Here is a 22,625-nt window from a genome sequence, read left to right on the forward strand (position 1 = left end):
GCACACGGGCACTGCCAGCCATTAACCCCGTCACCTGTCATGCTCCCCCCACCCTTGTGGGGGGGGGGGATCAGTCAGTCCCTTCCCCTGGCTGGATCCGCCCTGGCTGGGGAGGAGGGGGCAGCCTGTCCTGGCCTCCCCCTGGGGGAATTTTGCCCCCGCCCTGCTGGGGAGGGCTGCCCATCCGTCACAAAACGAGTCACAGCAAGTAGGGGTGAAAGTGGGTGGGGAGGGGGAACTGAGAGCATGGATCAGTGGGGGGGGCGGGGTTGCCTGGGAATGGTGCATTGGGGGGATGGAGTGGGGGGGTTGCCTGGGAAGGGGGCATGCGGCGGGGGAGGGGGAATGAAGTGGGGGAGGGGGTTGCCTGGGAATGGTGCAGGCGGCGGGGGATGGTGCAGGCGGGGGGGGGGAATGAAGTGGGGGGGGTTGCCTGGGAATGGTGCAGGCGGGGGGGGGGGGATGAAGTGGGGGGGGTTGCCTGGGAATGGTGCATGCGGGGGGGGGAATGACGTGGGGGGGTGCAGGCGGGGGGAATGAAGTGGGGGGGTTGCCTGGGAAGGGTGCATGCGGGGGGGGGGGAATGAAGTGGGGGGGTGCAGGCGGGGGGAATGAAGTGGGGGGGTTGCCTGGGAAGGGTGCAGGCGGCGGGGGAGGGGTGCAGGCGGGTGCGTGCAGCCTGGCGTGTGTGTTCGTGCTCACGTCCCTCCCTGGCCCTGGGTGCGCGGCTCCTGCCGCTCCCACCCCCGCGCTGGCCGGGCTGCAGGCGCAGCGGCACAGGCTGTTCTCTCCTTCCCCGGCACACCCAGCGCTGCGCCTGGACCCGCGCCGCGGCGCCCACCCAGCGCGTCTGCCTCTGCGGCCAGCCCGGGCGGGGCTCGTCGGGGCGGGGGCGCTGATTCAGGAGCAGCAGCAGAGCCCCCGGGGGGGGGCAGGGTGGGAGTGAGGGGCCCAGCAGAGCTATGGGGGGGGGGCAGGGCTGGGGGGGGCGGCGTTGAGCTGTGCTGTGCGGGGGAAGCTGGTGCCTGTGTCATCGTGACTCACCCCAGGCCCATTGATCTCCCTGGCGTGCGCCCCCCCCCCCCCCCCCCCCGCCAGCCAGCACGCGCCTGGGGGGCCCTGGGGACCCGCCGCTGCCAAGAAGCTGCTCCCGGGCTGCCTTGTGCTGTCACGCAGCGGGGGGGGGGCTACCCTGAAAGCCCCCCCACCTAGGAAAGAAAGAGTTCAGGTCCCCCAGCCTGGAGCTGGAGACAGATGGAGGGACCCCACCCCAGGTGATCTACCCCCCAGCCGCGGCCCTGAGCCAGCCCCTGCCATGGGCCCGCTTCATCGCCCTGTGTGCGGAGACCCCCCCCCCGCCCCCCGCCTGTGCCTAATTGTGCCTCACCTCCCCCGGGTGTGTTCTCCCTGCCCTGCCGCCCATCCCCCACTAGCCTTCACATCCTGCCTGTCCCCCCCCCCCCCACCGGCCTGGGGTGAGGGAGTCCTGAATGATCCCTTCAGGCCAACGGGTGCCAACCTCGGGGGGTTTGCCTGAAGCGCGGCTCACCCAGCTGGCAGGCATCTGCTCCCCCCACCATTTTACTTGTGAGCCAAGGACTAACAGCCCCCCCCCTCCAGTGCTCAGGCAGGAGTCAGGCCTCTGGGTGCTCACTGGGCATCACTCAGGACGCCTGGGTTCAATTCCCAGCTCTGCCACCGTCTCCCCATGTCAGCTCGGGTCAGTCATTTCATGAGGTTGTGCCCTAGTTTCCCCCTCCGCAGACGGGAAGGGGGGCCAGCCCCTTCCTGCATCAGCCTTGTCTGTGACCTCTGCAGGGCAGGGACGCCTCTCGCTCCCAGGCCCATGTCCCTGGCACTTCTCCAAGAGCAGCTGCTTCACAGAGAGACGTGCAAGAACCCAGCAGCAGAGACACACGTGCAGCAAAAGGCCACGCCAGGTCTCCCGACTCCTAGTGGAGCCAGGCCTAAACCCAGCAGCCTAGCACAGCTGCTGCTCTCTGGCTACCCCTGCCGGCCCGGCCCTCTTCCACACGGGCTCAGTTTTTCGCCTCATCTGCTTCCTGCAGCGGTGAGTTCCACCCGGTAACCGGCCGCTCTCCAGCCAAAGTGTTTCCTTTGATCCCGATTGAATGTGGCTGGGTGGGGCCCTGCTGGGACCCCCCTCACCTCAGGGTGCTATCTTTATACACCTAATAGCCCCCCCCCCCCCACAGGCAGGGCACTTTAGCTGCTACCATAATGCACCTCGTATTGCCTCATCCCAAATTGTGGGCACCTCTAGCTGCTACCTTAATGTACTTAGCACCAGCCGCTGAACTTTGCTTTCGGTCTGAGCTGGGTTCTCCTAGCTCGGAGGAAAAGGAAACGTAAAATTCAGCCGGGGGGGGAGGGTCACTCTTTAAGCAGGGGGGCTGGCAAAAACCAGAACAAACAAATCCTTTCCCCCCCGGGCTCTTTTCAGCCCCTTCGTTCAGTTCAACAGCGGCCCATGGGAAAAACCCATCCCTGATTCCTGCTGGCTTGTCTGGAAATGAACCCGGGCCCACCCCCCCCCTGCCCGGCAGCGTGGGCGGGGGTTCCCGGAACGGGGCCCAAGCTCCGGCACGTCACTAGCCCGCCAGCACCCATAGATGGGCATCTTCCCCTGCGTCACTGGGAAAACCCTTCCCTCTTCTTCAGCCCGCCCCCTGCGCAGAGGCCGCTGAAGTCAGAGCCGGGGGGGGGGGAAGAGAAGGAGGCGGTCCTGCGGGGATTTTTTTAACTCTCTCCCTGCGCAAGAAAAGGGCAGCTGAAGAGGGTGGAAAGAGCCGGGGAGAGGCCCAGTGAGCCTGGGGCTGACCTCAAAAAAAAAAAAAAAAAAAAAAAGAAACCACCGACCAGGGGGAGGGGGCAGAAAAACCACCAACCCCCCCCTGAGAAAAATCCAACCTAGTGGGAAAGTGCCCCCCAGCAGCAGGGGCCGGGGCAGTGGAAGAAACAGGGGGAGCTCCTGGGACACAGGCCCAGGGACCTGGCTGGTTATCCAGGCTGATCTCCCCATAGCCGCCCTAGAGCGGAAATGGGAGGGAAAAATCCACTCAGGCTGTGACATGGACAGAAAATATCTCCTGCAAGCCAGGGTAGGGAGGAATGTTTTGTAATGCACCTAGCCCAAGGAGGGCCTGGCCCAGCCCGGAGAGGCCCACCAGCTAGCACCGAAAAGTGGTACTAAATAACCAGGGACCAGTCACATATTCCAATCCCTTAGGAATGTTTTCTCTAAGTTCCCACCTTTCTACTGTAGAAAGAACTTACAAATGGTAGAAGGATTTTAAGACAGGAGCTGATCTAGGATCCAAATAGTGGGCCAAGCACCTTAGAGGTTCAGGGAGTGAAAAAACAAAGCCAAGAGAAGCAAAAAACAATGCTTAGAGAACATTTTTTTTTTTTTACTTAAATAAATTTCAATAAAAAGTCAAAAACACAAATACATACAATCAACGTTTTTAAACACAAAACAAAATAAATTCAAGGACTTTTGTTTAAAAAACCCCCCAAAACCACAGACATAAAGAAGCCTTCAGGCCTTTCCCGGTACAGAAAGTTCCATCCAGACACTGGTGTGGCAGTTTGTGTCTCTGTCAAGTATGAGATGGGGGGGTTGTTCTGTTTTAAGTTAAAGAAAGTCCTGGCCCCTTTCAGTTCACACACACGCACACACACAGTTCTCGAGCCCATTTCCTCACTCCAAGTACCTCTTGCTGCACTATCCAGCTATGCAACAAGTTTGTCGGTTCGTCCCATTTTTAAATACACACACACACAAAATAGACCCTTGTAGTCACTATGCACAAAATCTGAATCCAGCAGAGCGCAAAATACTCCCCCCCCCCTCCCCACCCCAGAATCAGGCAGCCGGAGGAAGGCCGAGAATCGTCTTCAAAAGTAGCCGGCGGAGTTTGGTCCAACTTCGCGATCCCCGGACCCAAACCGGGCCGCACAGTGCGTGTAAACGTGGAGTCCAGTCCCACGCGAGTCTCCGATCACGCGGGGCGCTCAGAAGGATTGCATTTTAACAGTCAAGAGCAGCTGGCAGCCGTTGTTCACGTGGTTCATGACTTTCTGCTTGAGCTGGGCCACCTGGTCGCGCAGGACGCTGGCCGTGCTGGACAACCCCGCGTTCTCCGTCTTCAGCGTCTTGACTTTGTCCTCCAGCCGGGCGATCCGCTCCAGCTTCCTCTTCCGGCACTTGGTGGCCGCCAGCCGGTTCCTCAGCCGCTTCCTTTCCACCTTGATCCGCTCCTGGTCCTCCATGTTAATGGGCGAGACCGGGGGTGACTGGACGTCCGGCACCGTCTGCGGCTCCTCCTTGAAGACCTGCAGCCGGGAAGGGTGGGAGGGGTCCAGGGAGTGGGCCCTGTAGCTTTGGGGCTGGGGCAGGTAGCTGAGGTTGGCGGTGGGGTAGCTGGAGGTGGTGGTCATGGGGCTGGGGTTGTAGCTGGTCAGGTTGGTGTAGACGGGGGGCGGCTCCGGGTGCAAGGAGGCCCCGTAGACGCTGCTGGCCACCGAGGCGGCGGCGATGGAGACGTTGGGGGGCGGCATGTGGTTGATCTTGTGCAAGTCGTCCAGGGCCTTGACGAAGCCGTCGGCGAAGCCCTCCTGCTCCTCCGTGGCCCCCCGCGGGTAGTAGTAGGGCCCCGGGGTGGGCGTGGTGGTGATGACCCCGTTGCTGTTCTGGATGATGAGCCGCTCCAGCTCCGGCGAGGCCAGCTTGAGCGAGGAGTTGGTGGCCTCGGGCTGCAGGGCCGGCGGGGGGTAAAACGCGCCGCCTTCCTCGCCCGGCGGGCCCCGGAGGTGCAGCTGCGCCTTGAGCCCCCGGTAGGTTTCCAGCAGGTTGGCGCCGCCGGCCATGTTCTGCTTCAGCGCCTTGTAGTCCGGGGGGCCGCCCAGCTCTGCTCGCCCGTAGCCGGAAAGAAAGGAGTCGTCATGATAGAAGGGCTGCTCCATTTTCGTGCACATGGGCCGCGCCCGCGACCCCGGATCCGCTCCGCGGCGGCTAAGGGGACCCGGCCCGGCTGGGGGAAGAGGGGCCCGGTGGAAGAAGCACGGAACCCGGCTGGAGGAAGGGGGGGGGTGGATGTGGGGGCGGCTCTCGCAGGCAGCGAGAAACACGAGTCCAAGCCCGACCCGCTCTTCCTGCCGGGGTGGGGGGTGGGCAGCGGCCCGGGCGCGTCTCCCCGATCTCAGCCCCCGAGCGGCCCGGCTCCCTGCTCTCTAGCCCCCTGGCAAGCGACGTGCGGCGGCGCGGTACCGTACCGGGCGGGGGGGCGCGGCGGGGCTGCAGGCGCTCGGCTCCGGGCTGCGTCTCTGAATCAGCTGCTGGAGCGGCGCCTGGCGCGCGGCTATATAAAGGCCCCGGCGGGCGGAAACGCGCTGCCATTGGGCCGCGCCGGCCCCCCTCTTCCCCCCCGCCCTCCCGCGCGAGGGGTGGGCGGGGCCGCGGCCGGCGCCTGCCAGGCAGCCCCGTGTGTGCTGGGAAGGGCCCGGGCGGCGCGTCACAGCAGGGGCGGGGCGGGGCGGGGCGGACCGACGGACTGAGTGCGGGGCCGGCGGACGGACGGATGCACAGCCGGGGAGACCCGCAGCCGGGCACAGAGCGGGACCCACAGCCATAGAGACAGACACACAGCAGCACACGCAGACACACAACTACACACAAAGGGACACACAACGACACAGAAGGGGACACAGCCATAGAGACAGACACACAGCAGCACACACAGACACACAACTACACACAAAGGGACACACAACGACACAGAGGGGGACACAGCCATTCACAACCCTAGAGACAGACACACAGCAGCACACCCAGACTCACAACCGCACACAGAGGGACACACACGGTGAGACACACAACGACACACTGAGGGACACCCAGCCATTCACAGCCATAGGGACGGACAAACACAGACACACAACGACATACAGAAGGACACACAGCTATTCACAACCATAGAGACAGACACACAGCAGCACATACAGACACAGAACCACACACAATACCGTAGAGACAGCCGTATCCAAACATACAGACACAGACACACAGCAACACACCCAACTGCAGAGACACACAACCACCCAGAAACATAGACAGACACAGCAACACACCAGTGTTGAGACACACAGAGTGACGTACACCGAGACACGCCGCATGCACACACATGAAGCCCCACACACGAGTGCACAGACACGAACTCACTGACAAAACACACACATGAACACTTGCACGCCTGCACGCCTCCAGCGACATGCTCACCCATGACCTCCCTGTCGCCCCATGTGAATTCAGCCATGATCACGTGGTGGGGGAGAGGGTACAGAATCTGGAGTGGGACCTGGGGAGCTAGGGAGGGGGTGGGGGGCTGGAGATCAGGGCCCTACGGGGTGGGGGGATGAGAATCAGGGTCCTATAGGGTGTGTGGGGCCCTCGGGGATGGGGGATCAAGGCCCTATGGGCTGGAGGGCACATAGAGCTGTAGGGGAGGGGGCTAGAATGGATCCCCCCCTTCACGGGAACTGACCTTGCAGCTGGAGGGGGGCGGGGAGTTGATCATGCCATGCGGGCTGAGCTCCCCGCCCCCTCTCCAGCCCAGGAAGAGCCCGTCCGAGCTGCCAGACCTCGACGTGGACCATGAACCGCTGCCTGTTTGCCCAGCTGGCCCGGAAGCCGCCCACCAAGACAGGGTGGGAAAGGGTGCAGGGGCGGAGGCAAGGTGAGGTCAGCACCACACCCTCCATCCCAGGTGTGGGTCAGGAACCTGGCTTCTGAGGGCTTGTGCCCTGGGAGAGAGCAGTCGTGCAGGCCATAGGTCACGAGAGACCCAGCGGCCATCCACCCTGTGCATCGCCGGGTGCCCGGCACAATCGGGCAACAGCGGTTCAGTGCATCCCCTAGCACCATGCACCCGGCCCCCCGCCGACGGCCACGGCCATTCAGCATCTACTCCAGAGCTCGGCACGTTAGCTGGTTAAATGCAACCAGGTCTGATCAGTATATACCACAACCACCCACGCTCCAGGGACCAGCGCTCGGCTGCGTGCAAGGGACATCCAGCCGCGCGTGCCATCTATGCTACGGCATCTGGGCCACGCATACTCGAGCACTTTGCAGCGTGCTGAGATCAATATATACCAGTGGGTTTTCGACCTATGGGGCCGCAGGTTATGTCTAAGATTTCCAAAGGGGTCTGCGCCTCCGGTTGAATGAAAACTGCTGGACTCTACAATACTTTCATATGCAACCATGTTCTTCAGTATATCCTGGGTGTATCAGTCTGCAGTTGCGTGGACGCGACAATATTCATCAAACCCTCAGCAGTTTGTGATGCTTCTCTCCGGTACACGCTGTAGCACTCCACCGGGCTGCGGTATTGCTGATACGGTAATAGATACGTCTGACTGTTTACACAACAGTGCAGCATTTGGCTGTGTGTGTGTGTGTGTGTACAGCGTTTTAATAAAGTGCTACACTCCTCTTCGACAGCTCATACAGTACTGCAGGACCAGTCAGGATGTAGTACTGGGGGTCAGGATCCTGGCTTCTAGTCCCAGTTTTGGGAGAAGGGTGGTGTCTAGTGGTTAGAGTGGTGCAGGCTGGGAGCCAGGACTCCTGGGTTCTATCCCAGCTCGGGGAAGGGGTTAGTGGTTAGAGCAAGGGGTGCTGGGAGCTAGGACTCCTGGGTTCTATTCCTGGCCCTGCCACTGACTCACGGTGTGAAGTGAAGTGAGTCACTTCCCTGCTCTGTGCCTCAGCTTCCCCATCTGGGAAAGGGCCTTTGCTACCTTCCTTTGGGAAGTGCCTGGGATAATTCACTACGCTGGGCTCATGGGTGGGAAGGACCCAACCAGAAGAGCCCTGTCACCTGTGTTCCCCTGGGGGCTGGTAAACCTCCTCCTTGAAATCTGGTCGCTCCCCCCTGCTCAAAGCGATTTACAGTTCGTATCACATAGCACAAAGATGCAGCCACCTCTGGGGTAGGGCACGGGAGCTGTTTATACAGGGATCCTTCGCCTAGTGCTGGGATGCAGCCACCTCTGGGGTGGGTGAAGGGGCTGTTTATACAGGGATCCCTCAGCTGGCGCTGAGCTGTAGCCATCTCTGGCTATGTAGCACTTCAGGCCCATCCCTGGGTTTAAGGCTAGGGACGTCTGCTCTGCAGGGGATCCACACTGTACTGGACTCTATTATGTTTCACTCTGGGCTCTGTTCTGCCTGGGGATCTACTCCAGATCCTCGCACGGGGCCGTGGTGCAGGGGATCCGCTCGCCTGGGCGGTGCCCTGGCAGGACAGACTGTGCCCGGAGGAGGCCACGCTGGGATTGTTTGGACAGGAAATAAACAGCCCAGGCGGGTTTGGTTTGCAGACAGCCGTCAGTGCCAGGACGGGCTGGGCCGTTATCAGGGAGTGGCGACAGCAGAGCCAGGCACGGAGCAGGGAGCAGAGTCTGAGAGACACACATACCCCACGCCCAGCTGGGAGCTCTGCCAGGACATGGCCCCGATCCAGAGCCGGGATGAAGGAACGGGTGACACAGCAAGGGGCTCTGGGCCAAGTCTCAGGCCGGTTCCCATTCGGCCCAAATGAGCTCCCCTCTCCAGCCTGCGATGTATTGTTATCCTGATGTTACAGAGGGGAAACTGAGGCACAAGAGGCAGCGCTGGGGCTGGAATCCAGGAGTCCTGACTCCCTGCCTTGGTCCTCTGCCGGAGCCAGGGATTGAGCCCTGGATTTTTTTTTTTTTTTTTTGTGCTGCTTCTGTTGTCAGATATGGCCTGATTTTTCCTCCCATCCCCCCCGCAGTCCCCTAAATGTTGTGTGTGTCCCCCCCCCGGGACTCCCTCCTCTGGGCCTGTCGGGAGGGTCTGGGGGGAGGGGGATGGGACAGGCGGGTTCAGGGTCACAGGATGGGGGTGATATTGACGCCACTGAGAGGAAATTTATGATCCCAGCTTCCTGTCTCTGCTCCTCCCAGGGCGGGGCCAGGCTGGGCCCCCTTCCCCTCCCCCGGCTCCTTATATGCCCCCTAAATCATGCCCAGCACTGGGGAGAAGAGGGGAACGGGCTGGGCCCCCCCCGAGATCAAGGCCAGGTGAAAGGGCGCTAACTTACACTCCCATGTGTGGCAATGCGCAGGCACACGCGTGTGCGTGCACTCACCAGCACACCCAGGTTTACACACCCATATGCACACGCATGCGCACACTGACCCGCACGCCCCTGTGTGTACACCTGCACGCCCACCCGTGCACACTTGGGGGCTGCACCAGCACCCACCTGCGACACCCAGGAGCCGCTCGCACGCGCACGTGCACGACCATCCCAGGGACGAGCACAGCCACAAAGACACTCGTGCACACACACACACCCCACCCCACCGAGGCCTCTTGCACACCCGCCCTTGCTTGCACAAGGCTGGCTCGCACGCACACGCTCGCCCCGGAATTGCTCTGCGGGTGGCTCAGGCCCATATAAGGCAGCGGAAGGAGCCAAGGCCACCCCCGCCCGCCTGGGCATGTCCTTACCTGCTGCGACCCGGCCCGAGCCCAGGCTCCCAGACACGCCCGGGTGCAGGACGGAGCCGGTTCATGGGGGCCACGCCCCCCCTCCCCCCTCCCGCCAGCCAGGCCAGAGCAGCAAGGAGATGGACGTGCCCCAGCGCTAGTGGGGGAGGGCAGGGGCATGAGGGAATCGTGGGGGGGGGGACTCGGGAGTCATGGCCCCACAAGGCCCCAGCCAACCCCCTGGTGCCAGGAAGCCACCCTGGAACCAAACACTAATGAGGATGCCCCCTCCCGCCCCTCCCCCACTGACCCTTCTCCCAACCCCCGACTCCCCACCCCTCCCCCACTGACCCTTCTCCCCACCCCCACCCTCCAATCCCACCCTTCCCCCACTGACCCTTCCCCCAACCCCTCTGAGCCCCTCCCCCAGCTCCCACCCCTGCCCCACCGACCCTTCTTCCAACTCCCTTGAAACACACCCCCGAACCCTCGACTACACCCCACTTCTGCCCCCACCACGCCCCACTAACATCCCCTCCCCCGCCCTCCCCCCCACAGGGCAGCATCAGGGCCTCGGCGTCTGGCAGGAGCTGGGCCCCGCGGCTCCGGCTCCCCAGGCTAACACGGGGAGAACTCGTCAGCACCTGGCCCATCCCTGGGGGATCCGAGGTGGGGGGAGCGAGCGGGACTTTCCCAGCCGCAGAGCAGCTGGGGTGGGGAGGCCCCGAGGCTCAGTATCAGGGGACAGGGACTGGAACAGCCCTGTCCGGGGGGGGGGAGGGCTGGGCTAGCAGGGGGGCTGCGGGGGGAGTGAGGGGCACGGGCCCAGCCCGGGGGAAGGGCTGTTGCCATCTCAGCGGCTCCTGTGGGAGGCATCGCCAGGTGTGGCCGGTTAAAGGGCTGAACGCGCTGAGTCGCGCTTTTCCCCCCCGCATCCCGCGCGGCACCGGCCCAGCCGGTTCGGGGGCCCCCTGCCCGGCGTGGCAAGGTAGGCGGCACCGCCAGGCTGGCGCCACGCTGGGCCCTGCCCGGCCAAGCGGCGTCCTGGCCTGGGCTCTCGGCACGGACAGGTTCTCGCCAGGGCCGGGCCCGGCACCGTCCCGTGCCAGTGGGAAAACCACAAGGCTGTTTGCCCCCTCCCCCCCCCCCCCCCCCGCGGCTTGGCCAGCACCCCTCACTCCCGACCTGCAGCCCCCCCCATGGGATCCCACATCTATCCAGGCCCCTCCCACTGCAGCAGATACAGGATGTGGGGGAGAGGTCGGGGGGGGGGGGAATGTGGCACCCGCCCTGCCCCATGGTCCTGGGCTCTCTGCAGCTGGCTCTGGGCTAGGACAGAAGGTAGGTTTACAGCTGCCCATCACCACGGAGCATCCCTGCCCCCCTCCCTCCCTCGACCCCCTTCCAATTCCCCCATCCCCTCCCGTTCCCTCCCTGGCCTCTGCCCCCCATCTCTTTCCCTCCCCCACCCTGGATTCTAGGGGGTTTTGGGCCATGTGTTTTTCCCTGCCGCCCGACTTCTCCTTCCCTATAAATATCCCGTGACTCAGCGCCTGGAGCCAGGATCTCAGCCTTGTGGTGGTGGGGGGCGGGGGGAAGATTGGGGGCAGGGAGGGGCTCCTGGCTGGCACTGACCCGGGGGGGCCCAGGGAGAGGGGTTTGCCTTGGGCTAACGACATTGCAAAGAGGGGCTCCGGGGGCCTGTGATCCTTGATAAAACCCCAAACTCCCAAGAGAGGAGTTTGTTATAACTGAGGGGGAAACTGAGGCAGGGAGCTGGGACAAGACCTGCCCACCTTCTGGGTGCAACACAGTGAGTCAGGGGTAGGGCTGGGGACAGAACCCAGGTGTCCTGTCTCCCAGAGCACCTCCCCACTCTAACCACTAGGCACCACTTCCTTCCCAGAGCTGGGGATAGAACCCAGGGTTCCTGGGACACCTAAGGGGCATAACTGACAGCAAGGGGGCTGAGGAACCCTTCAGGATTTGCACCCAGGGCCGCTCCTGTCTGACCCTACCCCCAGTGTCCGGGGAGAGCTCTGGAGAACCTCTGGTGGGGGGGAGGGGTCGGCTGAGTTGTGGGCTCAGTGGCGCTCAGAGCCCCTGCCCATGGGGTTCCTAATGGCTCCCCCTTATGTGCCAGGCTGATGGGCTGGGGAGTCTGGGCGAGGGGCCTTCGAGGCCCCAGGGTTTGTGGGGTGTCCCGTCCCCCCGATGAGGCAGGCGGATGAAAGCCCAGGCCGCTGTTCTCAGTCCAGGGGGGCAGGGGATGATGCGCTCCTGGACCGGAGGGGGGGGCTGGGAACTGGGGGACCCATCCTGTGTGCCCCTCTTGGGCTGAGTCCACGGGGTCATCAAACACCCCTGCTGCCTTCCTTCCTGGGGTCTTCACTCCTCCTTCTCCAGCAGGTTCATTAGCGACCCTAATTAATTTCTTGCCCCCTCCCCCCCACCTCCGGCCCCTTTGCACAAACGTCACTGAGTTAAATCTGGGTGAGGGAAACTGAGGCACTGAGCGAGGGAGGGACATGAATGAGGTCAGACAGGGAGTCAGAGCCAGAGCTGTGGCTAGAACCCAGGAGTCCTGGCTCCCAGCCCGTCCCCCCCCCCCCACTCTAACCACTAGCTCCCACTCCCCTCCGATACGGCAGCCTGTGGGGTGGCCCCTATGTGAAATGAGTTGCTGGGTCTCAGCCCAGTCCCTGGGGATCCACCACATCAGGCAGCCCCAGTGGAGGGGCAGGGTTTCGGGGGAGAGGGGGGCCAAGAAAGCTGGGATCCAGGGGCTGCTTTCCCCACCTCTACCAGGAAGGGACAAGCTCCAAGCACCCAGAGGTGCTAAGCCAAGCCGGATGCAGCATCCCCGGTATAGGTCACCCCCTGCCCCCTTGCTGTCGCACCCTGCCCCGCCCCCTTCCCTGCCAGCCCGTGGCCAGGAAGCGCCTGGGGCTGGTGACGGAGCCATTTCCCGTGAAGCACTGGGCGGGCGAGACGGGGCCACAGGCAGTTGGTTCAGAGCCAGCAGGGCAATGGGGGGCAGGGGGCTGGTCTCCCCTGCTGCGTCCCCCGGGGCAGATGAGGAACTACCCCCCCTCCTCCCCACCCCAGGGTCAAATAGTGACTGGAACCAAGAGGAAGTTGGGGGGCATGGAGGGGGTGTCATGTCATGGCTCGAACTCAGGGTCAGGCCCCCTCAATCCCGACCCGCAGCCCCCCGCTAGCCCAGCCCTGGGCTCCCCTGAACTCAGAACCCATCGACCCGATCACGTCCCTGCTTCTCCTAGCCTCTCCCCCGCTGCCCGCTCCAGCCCCCCCTGCCCAGCTGCGCCCCCAGTTCCCTGCCCCACCCGGATCCCAGCTATTGAGACATGAGTCCGGGATGGCCCTGGATCCCCTCACCAAAGACCCAGTTCTGGGGCCAGGCTGGCGAGGAGGGCAAGAAACGTCTGCCCCAAAGCCTGGGTCCTGCCTGCCCAGTGCTCCAACCGCTAGACCCCACTCCCTTCCCAGAGCCAGCATAGAACCCCGGAGTCCAAGCCCCAAGATCCTTGGGGGGGGGGGTCCCTGGTGGGGTGGGCTCAGATTCCCAGATCTAGAGCCTTGGCAGATCACTGCTGGAGGAACAATGCCCTCCCCCTGCCCCATTGAGCCAGAGGCAGGGGTCTCACCAAGGCCAGGACCCTCACCCTAGACTAGGGTGCCCAGTGCCCCATCCCCCCACCCCCTGGGATCCTCCCGCCCGCCCCCAGTGTCCTGGGCATGGCCCCAGCCGGCTCAGTGCTTGGGAATGAAGTTCCGGAGCCTGGGGGCAGGGACCGGCCCGACGGGTTCACGCTCATTCCTGGGGCTCCGCTCACATCCGGGGGCGGGGGAAGTTGGGGGGGTAGATCCCAGGGCTCCCCGCTCTGGGAGCCGGCCCGGGTGAACCTGTTGCCCTTGGCAGGGGCAGGAGCCGCTGGGCGGGTCATGGGGTGCATGGCCCTGTGACTCGCTAATACGCTGAATCAGCAAAGGGGAACTGCGGTGTGGGGGAGGGGGCGCTTGGTGCAGTGGGAGGGGGCGGGGTGATGCTTGGTGCAATGACACTGGGGGGGGGGGGGGGGCAGACCTCCACAGAACTGCTCCTGTCCCGCTCCTCGATCCCCCCCCCCCCCATCACCCCATAAGTGCTGGTTCCAGGGTTCTCTTTCTTACACGCATCTGTCGCTTTGGGGGGGGGGGGCCCGCAGCCCCCATGGAGGCCGGGGGGGGGGGGGGGAGAACCTCTTGGCTCCCAACTCTCCTCTTGCTCTTGACCATGAGCAAAGCCCGAGCGGCCTGCGCTGGAGCCGGGCTGAGTCATCTGGGGAGCGGGGAGCAGCACCAGCCAGCCGCAGGCCCCCCTGCGCCTCTCGCTTCGTGTCACCCGCGGCGGGCGAGAAAACGGATTTAACCGTTCAGGCGCCACCCGGGCTTTCGATGCATGAATTTCCGGCCCCTGGGGACGTGTGGGGATGGGGAGTGGGGGGGGGGGGGGGAAATCCTTGAGACAGGGAGGGAGGCCAGAGAGCCACGGCCCGCGGGAAGCATGGGGGACCCTTGTCTGGGGGGAGAAGCTATGGGATTGCATGTACCCTGCACGTGTGCGGCTGGCGTGTGCATCGCATGTCTCGAGTGCGCAGGCTGTGTATGTGCATTGCCTGTGTGTGGCATGCAGGGTTTTTTGCCCGTTTGCATGTGTGCTGCATGTATGTGGCTCGCCTGTTTTGCCTGTGTGCTGCTGGTATACTCGGTGTACGCCCTGAGCGTGTTGCATGCGTGTGCACTGCCTGTGGCAGACGTCTGTGCCTGGGCTCTGCACCTTCCCTGTGCAAACGGCTGCTTCGTGTCATGGCTGACGGGTGTTCCATGCACCGCACGTGTGTTACCCAGGTGTGTGTGTGTGAGAGAGAGAAAAAGATCTGCCTTGAACGCGTGTTGCGTGAATCTCTGGCACGCTATGTGCATGTGTGTTGCATTGCACGCCTATATCCGTGTTCCACGATCAGCGGTTATCCCCGTGGCACGCTCTGCGTGTGCACTGCATGTCACAAGCATGGGTACCATCGCCCCTGCATGCGTGTCCTACAGATGAGGACCACATGTGTGTGCAAAACTGCTCAGGATCGCCAAAGGGGGGGGCTTCCTCTGCCCCCCACCCTCCCAGGAATTCAGGACCTCTGGCTGCCCTCCCCTGGCCCCATGCACGGGGAAGTGTCACCGCCAGCCTGGACTCTGATCTGTGTCCCGGCCTCACCCCTTACCCTGCTGCTCCGGGCTGAGTCACGCACCCCAGCCAGCTCCCAGGACAGGAGGTGGCCGACCTTGGGCGAACCTGGCTGTCCATGCCTGCCTGACTCGCCCCGTGAGAGCCAGAAGCAGCCCAGGCTTCTGGGACAGGGTCTGGGTCATGTAGCAGGGGAGGGAATCGCCTTGGAAGTGGTGCATTGTGGGAATATCTTCTGTAGGAAGGAAAGTGGGGGGGCCGGGAGGGAGCAGCAAAACAGGATGGACACCCACACCCCAAAAATACAGCTCCCCGCCCCTCTGTCTGGGGGGGACGGGGAGACCTCAGCTGTCTGCCCTGCAGCACAGCACCCCTTAGTGCTGGTGGGGGGGGGCTGCATGTGGCGCAAGGCCGAGTTGGGGGGTGGGGCTGGGCCTCACAGCGGCTCCTGGAAGCCGCATCTTTCTTTGAATGCGGCTGAGACTGGGGGCGCAGGAAGACGGCTATGAGTGGCTGAGGTCAGGCTGACTTTGAAGCCTTCGTTCAGGTCCCTGGCTGTGTGCACCTCCCCCCCCCCCCCCCCGCCAGGCTCACTTCCCTCCATCTTCACTACAGGGTTTCACCCCACATTCGCCACCCGCTCCGCCCCTCAGGCCAGGGAGGGGCTGGCCCAGGGAAGGAGCAGATGTTGCTGAAAGGAGGGGGCATCCCCCCTGCCCCACCCTATGGGGCACTGATGGGGTGCAGTGATGGGGATGAAGCAGCCAGGCTACGTCAGTGATAGAGGTGGGGAGAGAACCCAGGAGTCCTGATGCATCTCCCCCGCCCCTTCTCTAACCACTAGCCTCTGGAATGCTGCTGGCGGAAGCCTGTATGGCCAAGGGCTCCCTTGAACAGGGTCTGATGAAATCTCCTGCCGTGCAGAAAGGGGAATAGAAAGAGGCAGATGGGGACGGTCTAGGAAGCGGGGAGTGGGGGGAAGGGAGATCTGGGAGGTGGGAAACTGAGGCACCTGGGTTGGTCCCTGGGACTGCTGGGGTTGAAGGCCCATGGATAATACTGGGTCCGTCTCCAACCCCTCCCTTCTCAGATGCACTTTACTGGGATGCAGCCACTTCTGGTGTGGGGCGCAGGGGCTGATGATACTGGGCTCCCTTCCCTGCCGCAGGGTGGTGCAGCCGCCCCTGGGGTGGGGCGTGGCCAGCTGTTTGCTAGTTGCCCAGCAACAGGACACAACAGTTTAGGACAGGAAGTGAAGCAGCCAACCGAGTCCAATTGAAACCACAGGGACGCTTTAGGGAGGGCCCTGGAATTTCCCAATCCGCCACTTGGCCAGGACACCACAGGGTCACGCCCCAGTTCTTACAAAACGTGTGTAACAGACACTGAGCTAGGCTGGAGCCGATAGTGTCCCAGTCCCTCCCTCCCCCTCCGGGGTGTCCATATGGGGCAGGGGGAGGCAGGGGGCTAGCCCTGCCCAGAGGAGTGGGGCTCCAGGCCCAGCATCACCCAGCTCCCCACCACCACCAGGGCCCTCGTGGGACGTGGGTCACGGAGGCCAGGCGGCAGATCCCGCCCAGGGAAGAGTTAAGCGCGTGGGCCACGCACCAAGGCCGGCCTGGCAGCCAGCGTCAGTTCTGCTCCTTTTCCCAGCAGCAGCTGCCGAGCCCGGGAAAGGCGGGGGGGGGGAACTGGGGGTGTGTGTGTGCAGAGTGCTCTGAGTTCAGCCCCCACTGCCGGGGACTGGCGCATCCTGTCTGCTGACCACAGCGGGGAAGTGGATCCGGGCGGAGGAGCTGGGGCACTGGGCCAAAACACCCCCCCCCCACACACACACACACAGCTCCCCCCCCAAACCGTACAGCGCTGTGGGACTCCTGCCTGGAGTCAGGGCTACAGGGCTGGACGGGCTAATCTGGGGAGGCAGGGTGATATGGGGCTGGGTGGGCCCATTGGACTTCTCTGTAGCTGCCGCTACGTTCTTCGGTTTGGGGGCGCTGACCCCAGTTTAGGGGTGGATGACCCCCAACCCTGGGTAACCCCGAGCCGGGGGAAGCTGAGAGTTATGGGTCACAGGAGAAAGGGCTGCTGTTCTCCTCCCCACCCCTCCACTGAGTCACGGGGGCCCACACAGGGGCTGTCGGGACTTCCCCAGCCCTGGTGTCCGGCTTGGCCACAAATGGGCCGGGCGTGAGTCAGCCCCCCAAGGGGCTGGCCAGACAGATGGCTGCAGGGCGGGGGGGGGGGGGGCAAAGGGGTGGAAGGCAAGCAGGAGTCAACTCAGGGACACACAGCCCCCCACACCTGTGCCTCAGATACGGAGGGGTCCCCCCATGGGGAGAAGGACGAGGGGCAGTTGCTGGCCCGGCGAGCCCCCGACATCGTGAGACCTGACAAACTCATGTCACGCCCTGGGGGGGGGGGGCACTGAATGCGCATGAAAACCAGCCACCCGGCCCAGCCTGGGTCTGGAGGGGAGCCGCACCCCCCAAGAGGGGAAAGGCCCCGTGTCCCACCTCTGCACCCCACCCCGGGCCAGCCCCCCCTTTCCAAGGACATGTCCATTTCCAAGGAAGCGTCTTTGTTCCATGTGGGCGGAAGCTCTTGGAAGGGGCCAGACAAAGCAGGAAACAGCTGCTGCCATGGTGACGGTGCGTGACGTCCCTTGCACCATCCCGGGGTGGGTTGCAGTGAAGGGGGGGGGGTCTCCCCGCCCCGGATGCCTGAGTCCCCAAGTCGCCCTTGCCACCATGGGGCGGGGATGGGGGGGGGGGATAAATGCATGGATGCGGGGGAGGGACGTGCTGGAGGGCGCCTGGGGTGAACCCCACAACCGGTTACCCCCCCGCCAGGATGCACGTCAGTCCCCCCCACACACAGGGATTGCACAGAGCTGGCGGGGGAGGCGCCCAGGCCCCGGGCAGCGAAGGGTTAAGCAAGAGGAGTCAGCGGGGTTGTTGTCTACGTCAGAGAAGGTTTGTTAACCAATCCCAGCCCGGAGGGGGAACCGCCCCCCCCTCCGCTGACACGCACGCACCCAGATCCACACGCACCAAAGCAGCCGCGCGCTGAGCCGCCGCGCACCCACGGGTGCACACGCAGAGCCGCGTTTGCACACGCAGACCCGTGTGCAGAAAGAGCCACGTGTGCTGACACTTAGGGACCCCACTCAGCCCCCTGAACCCCCCCGGGCGTACACACACACACACACACACTCACGAGCAGACCCACACATGCAGACACACATTGACACGCATGGCCGTGTGCTGATGTGTACGCCCGGGCCCACAGAAACATGCACCACCGCACACACAGACTGTAACACAATACACACCGGCAGCGCATCTACCCGCAACGCACACGCACTGCCACGCATGCCTGTCGTGCAAGGCACACTGGCAATACACACGCACCAGCAACGCGGCCTGACAACACACGTCTGCTCGGGGCGCGACACGCACTGACACGCACCAGACCTGTGCATCCACAAGACACGCATGCCCGCTGCGTGCCCTGCCCTGCACACACACTGGCGGTGTACACGCAGACAACACACACAGCAGCAGTGCACACTCCCCCATTCCCCACCGTGAACCCAGCCTCCCCCCAGCCCCCCCCCCTCCAGACACGCACCCCACCCCCAGAGCCGGGAAGGCACTGGGCAGGACGGGGTCCAGATGGGGTTTTCCCAGGGGTTGGAGCTGAGATCAGAAGAGTGTCCCTCCAGCTACACACTAGAGACCTGCCCCATAACGCCCCCACCTGTCCTGATCACTCCCAGGCCCCACGGATCCCCCCCCGTTTCTGGCCCCATGGCAACTCCCCGCAAATGATGTAAATGCACACACACACACACACACACCCAAACTCCTGCAAGGCCCCCACTGCCACCACTTCAAAGGCAGCCCAGGCCTGGGCAGCTGCCCAGATGCGGCTGGGTCTGGGGGGAAGCAGCTTTGCACCCCCTCCCCCCATTCTCAAGGGAAGGGAAGGAGGCTGTGGTGGAGGGGGCAGCGGGTGAGTCAGGGCTCCCAGACTTCCCAGCAGCCGGGGCGGGAGGCCCAGCTGCCTTCCTGGAATCCACCCGCTGGGCCTGGTTGGCCCGGCAGCACCTGGTGGCTGCAGCTCTCCCATGGTCTCTCTGGGGAGTGGGTGGGGGGGAATTTCCAGGCGAAACAGCTGTGAGTGTGGGGGGGAGGGGGACCCCCTCCCAGATCAAACTCCCCCCCCCCACACCATGCTGGACCCTCTGGCTTTAACCCCTGGGCCTGGATCCCCAAAAAACAGTCCCCAGGCCAGCCAGCACCAGGCACCCCATTATCTGTCTGTCTATCCATCGCCATACACTCCTATCTATCTACCTATCCCAATACACCCCCTACTCCTGGCCTCCCCCCCCCCCGGGCCCATGGGATGCTGAGGCCTGCGGAGTTCAGGGCTGCCCAGCAGCTGGGCTGATGCCCCCCTCCCAGCAGGGTCTGCCCTCTCCAGCGGCTGACCCCACCGCGGGGGGCAAGGTGCAGACACATCCCCGGCCTGGCGTCTCCCCGCCCTGATCCGTGCCGCTCTGGGGAGAGGAGGCTGGGATATGTTGGCTGTGGTCCTGCAGCTCCACCCCAGGCAAGGGGCAAGGCCAGCAGGTCTCCCCACCCCCTCAGTGTGGGTGGCCCCGTCCCCCAGAGCCCACCCCACTGCATCCTCAGGGGTGTAGGGGATGAAAAGGGAGCAGGGAGGGTGAGGAGGGAGAGAGCGAGGGGGGGGCTTATGGGGAGTAGGGGGCTCATCTCAGAGCAGCAGCCGGGTACGGGGCCCAACCCCCCAGCCCTGCAGGACATGAGCAGCTTCCCCTGACATGGGGGGCAGGATGTGGGGGGGGGGGCTCCTGGGTCTGGGTGTCAGTGCTGGGATCTCAGGGGCTGCCTGGCAGCCATCTGGGCTGGAAATGCCAGGATGGGGGGGCAGGGGTGGGTGGCTGTGCCCATGGGTGGCTACATCCCCACAGCCTGGCCCTGCGCTGGGCTGGCCGGTTCCCCCCCCATCGGTTTCTGAGCCCTCCAGATTCCACACACACACACACACCCCCCCGGCCCTGCCAGATTTCCCATGCAGGGAACATGAGAGCTGCTGAGTCCCTGCCTGGTTCTCGCCCCAGCCTGGGCTGTAATTAGAGGCGATTAAAGGTCGTTATGGAGCCAGAGTTAATGAGCAGGTAGGAGCCCCGCTGCCCCGACAGCCTCGTCCGGCTCCCTGGCGGCATCGGCAGGGCGTTGGCCAGTTGGGGCTCCCACGGTCACAGCACCCGCTGCCCAGACGCCTGCTACCTCTCCGCAGGGACTGGGGGGGCTGGCCCTTGGCACGGAGACCTGCTCCAGTGAGTGGGGCCGGGGCTCAGCAGGGGGGGCACAGCTCTCCCCTGGCATTCAGTGGGTCCTGTCCTCTAGGGGCCAGCACTAACCCCAATGCCCTGGCGTGGCACTAGGGGGCACCGTGGGAGTGAGACGCAGGCCCTGACGTCGCGTGTGCCGGAAGCCCGTTGTGTGAGGGCTGGGGTGTGAACCCCGGCGTCCTGACCACATGCCGGCTGGGCTAATTCCATTCTTCCTGTTGCCTGCAATTTCTCCCCCGGTTCCGACTGGGCCTGTGGTTATTCACTTCCTGGCCTCAGCTGTCCCGTGTTGTTGCCATGCTTCTGCTGTGCCCCACCCCAGAGGCAGCTGTCTCTCAGCACCCAGTGATGGGTCCCTGGAGGTGGATGTGGTACCTCACCTGACCCACTGGGGCAACTCCTCCTGCCCCCCATAGGCCTCAGGGATCTCCTCCAGGGGGCTGGTCGCCACAGCCCATCCGACTGCTGGTAAAGGGGCCGGGGGCAGTTGATTTCTCCCCTCACCAGGCCCGGCCTGTATCCCTTCCTTACAGCCCACCAGCACAGTGTGGGGGAGGGGACGACACACAGCTCTGCTCCCAGTGCTGGAAGAGTTAACCCCGAGCGGGGGAAGGAGAAGCTGGGAGCAGACGTGTGTGAGTCGCCCCTGAGTCACAGCCATGGGAAAGGCTCCCCCATGGAGCTTGTTTTCCATCCCCAGCAGCAGCTGAGAGCTGGAGTGGGGGGGTGGGCAGGTATTTAATGCACCAGGTTCCCCTTCGCCAGCCTGATGGTGGGGGCTGCAGATTAGGACTGAGGGGCGCTGGCAGAGCTGGGGGGAGAGGGCCACGGTCGGGACTGACAGGCGCTGGCAGAGCTGGGGCGTGGAGAAGCCCAGGGCTGGAAGGCGAGATAGGGCGGGATGCGCTTCCCACCTCAGCCAGACCCGGGCGGTTTCAAGTTCTGCTTTTTCTTTTTTTAAGCTGTCCAGAGCCAGAGAAATGGGACAGGCCACCTCCCCCCCCCCCCATCATCCTGGCCTGGCAGGCACAGAATAGGGTGGGGGTGGCAGGGAACTGGGCCTTTCCCCTCTAGGGGGTGCTGGCTTCGAATTGGCAGCAGGTCACGAGTGTGGGGGGAGCTGCTGGGTCTCGGCTCCGTCCCCAGTGGGAGAGACCCACGTAACTAAAAATTCCTCAGGCCCGGGGCCATCCAGGGACCGAGCCCCCCCTTCACCCAGCTCTGCAGAGCCCCCTCTCCCCACGTAGGCAGGCAAAGCTGGAGTCCTCTGTGCCCCACAGCGGGGAGATCCTAATACAGAGACAACCCCCCATTCCTGCAGGTGGAAAGGGGTGTTTCAGGAAAGCTCATAGCCCAGAAACCTGCACTGGTCTTAACCAGGGCACCGCTGCGGGGAAGCTCGCAGCACTGGGATTTTCACTGGGGTTAACCAGGGCACTGCTCCAGGGAAGATCACAGCGCTGGGATCTGCACTGAGGTTAGCCAGACCACTGCTGCGGGGAAGCTCACCGCGCCGTGGGGGGAAGGGAGCAGGAACTAATAAATGGCTCTACCACCAGCGAGGGATCACGCTGGTTTGTGAAGGGTTAACGGGGCCCTGACGCGCGGTGACGCGACCTCCCGTGCTGTGCTGCCCCCTGGCGGCCCAGCGCCCAGCACTGTCCGTCTCTGCGCGGAGCCTTGGGCTGCCCGACAGCGCCCCCTGCAGGGCTCCAAGGCTGCGCGCCGGCCGGTGCAGGTGAAGGGCAAGGTGGGGGCTATAGGGGACCCCTGTATGCCCAGGATAAGGGGGCGGATCTCTCTGTCCAGTGGGGAGCTTCCCCACAGCGGTGCCCTGGCTAACACCAGCCCAACCCCATTGCTGTGAGCTTCCCTGTAGCAGTGGCCTAGCTAATACCGGTCCAGACCCCGGCGCTGTGAACTTCCACACAGCGGTGCCCTGGCTAACAGCACCCCAACTCCCATGCTGTGAGCTTCCCCTAGCAGTGCCCTGGCTAACACCACCTGCTTTTCCTACCTATCAGTCTCAGAGCACAGACCCTTTGTAACCTGTCCCATGCACCCCTGCCACCCCACGGCTGCCACCCCACACTCCCTGCCTCTCTGTCCTTCTCAAACACCCGTGGCCCTGGAGAACAGGACTCAGAACACGCCCAGCCCCCAACTCGAGAGCTGGGTTAGGTGCAAAGGGCCCGTCCCAGCCTGGTTCTGATTCATCTGCTGGGGAACTCCTGTATTTCAGCTTCCCCAAAGCAGCTCCCTGGGGGAAGCCCCCCGCAACCCGAACTAACCCCCCCAACTATGCAAATCAGAGGGTGCTGGGGAGTCCCAGGGCTGCCACTTCCCCAAAACCATTAGCATCTCCTGGCCATTCTCCACCCAAAGACCCCTGCGCTAGACAAGTGTTGCCTGCCCCCCCACCCTCATGTACTCCCCCCCCCCCCCGA

General features: G+C 63.8%; 1 protein-coding gene across 1 annotated transcript; it reads right to left on the reverse strand.

The window, feature by feature from the left end:
* Positions 1-2,872: 2,872 nt before the first annotated feature.
* Positions 2,873-5,352, reverse strand: JUNB (JunB proto-oncogene, AP-1 transcription factor subunit). Its single transcript, XM_067560479.1, has one exon. The coding sequence runs from the start codon at positions 4,999-5,001 to the stop codon at positions 4,039-4,041; it is 963 nt and encodes a 320-aa protein (XP_067416580.1). The 5' UTR covers positions 5,002-5,352; the 3' UTR covers positions 2,873-4,038.
* Positions 5,353-22,625: the final 17,273 nt, after the last annotated feature.

Source organism: Emydura macquarii, unplaced genomic scaffold (assembly GCF_026122565.2).
Source record: "Emydura macquarii macquarii isolate MOO-44397 ecotype Brisbane River unplaced genomic scaffold, CSIRO-AGI_Emac_v2 contig_2292, whole genome shotgun sequence".
Classification (NCBI taxonomy): domain Eukaryota; kingdom Metazoa; phylum Chordata; order Testudines; family Chelidae; genus Emydura; species Emydura macquarii.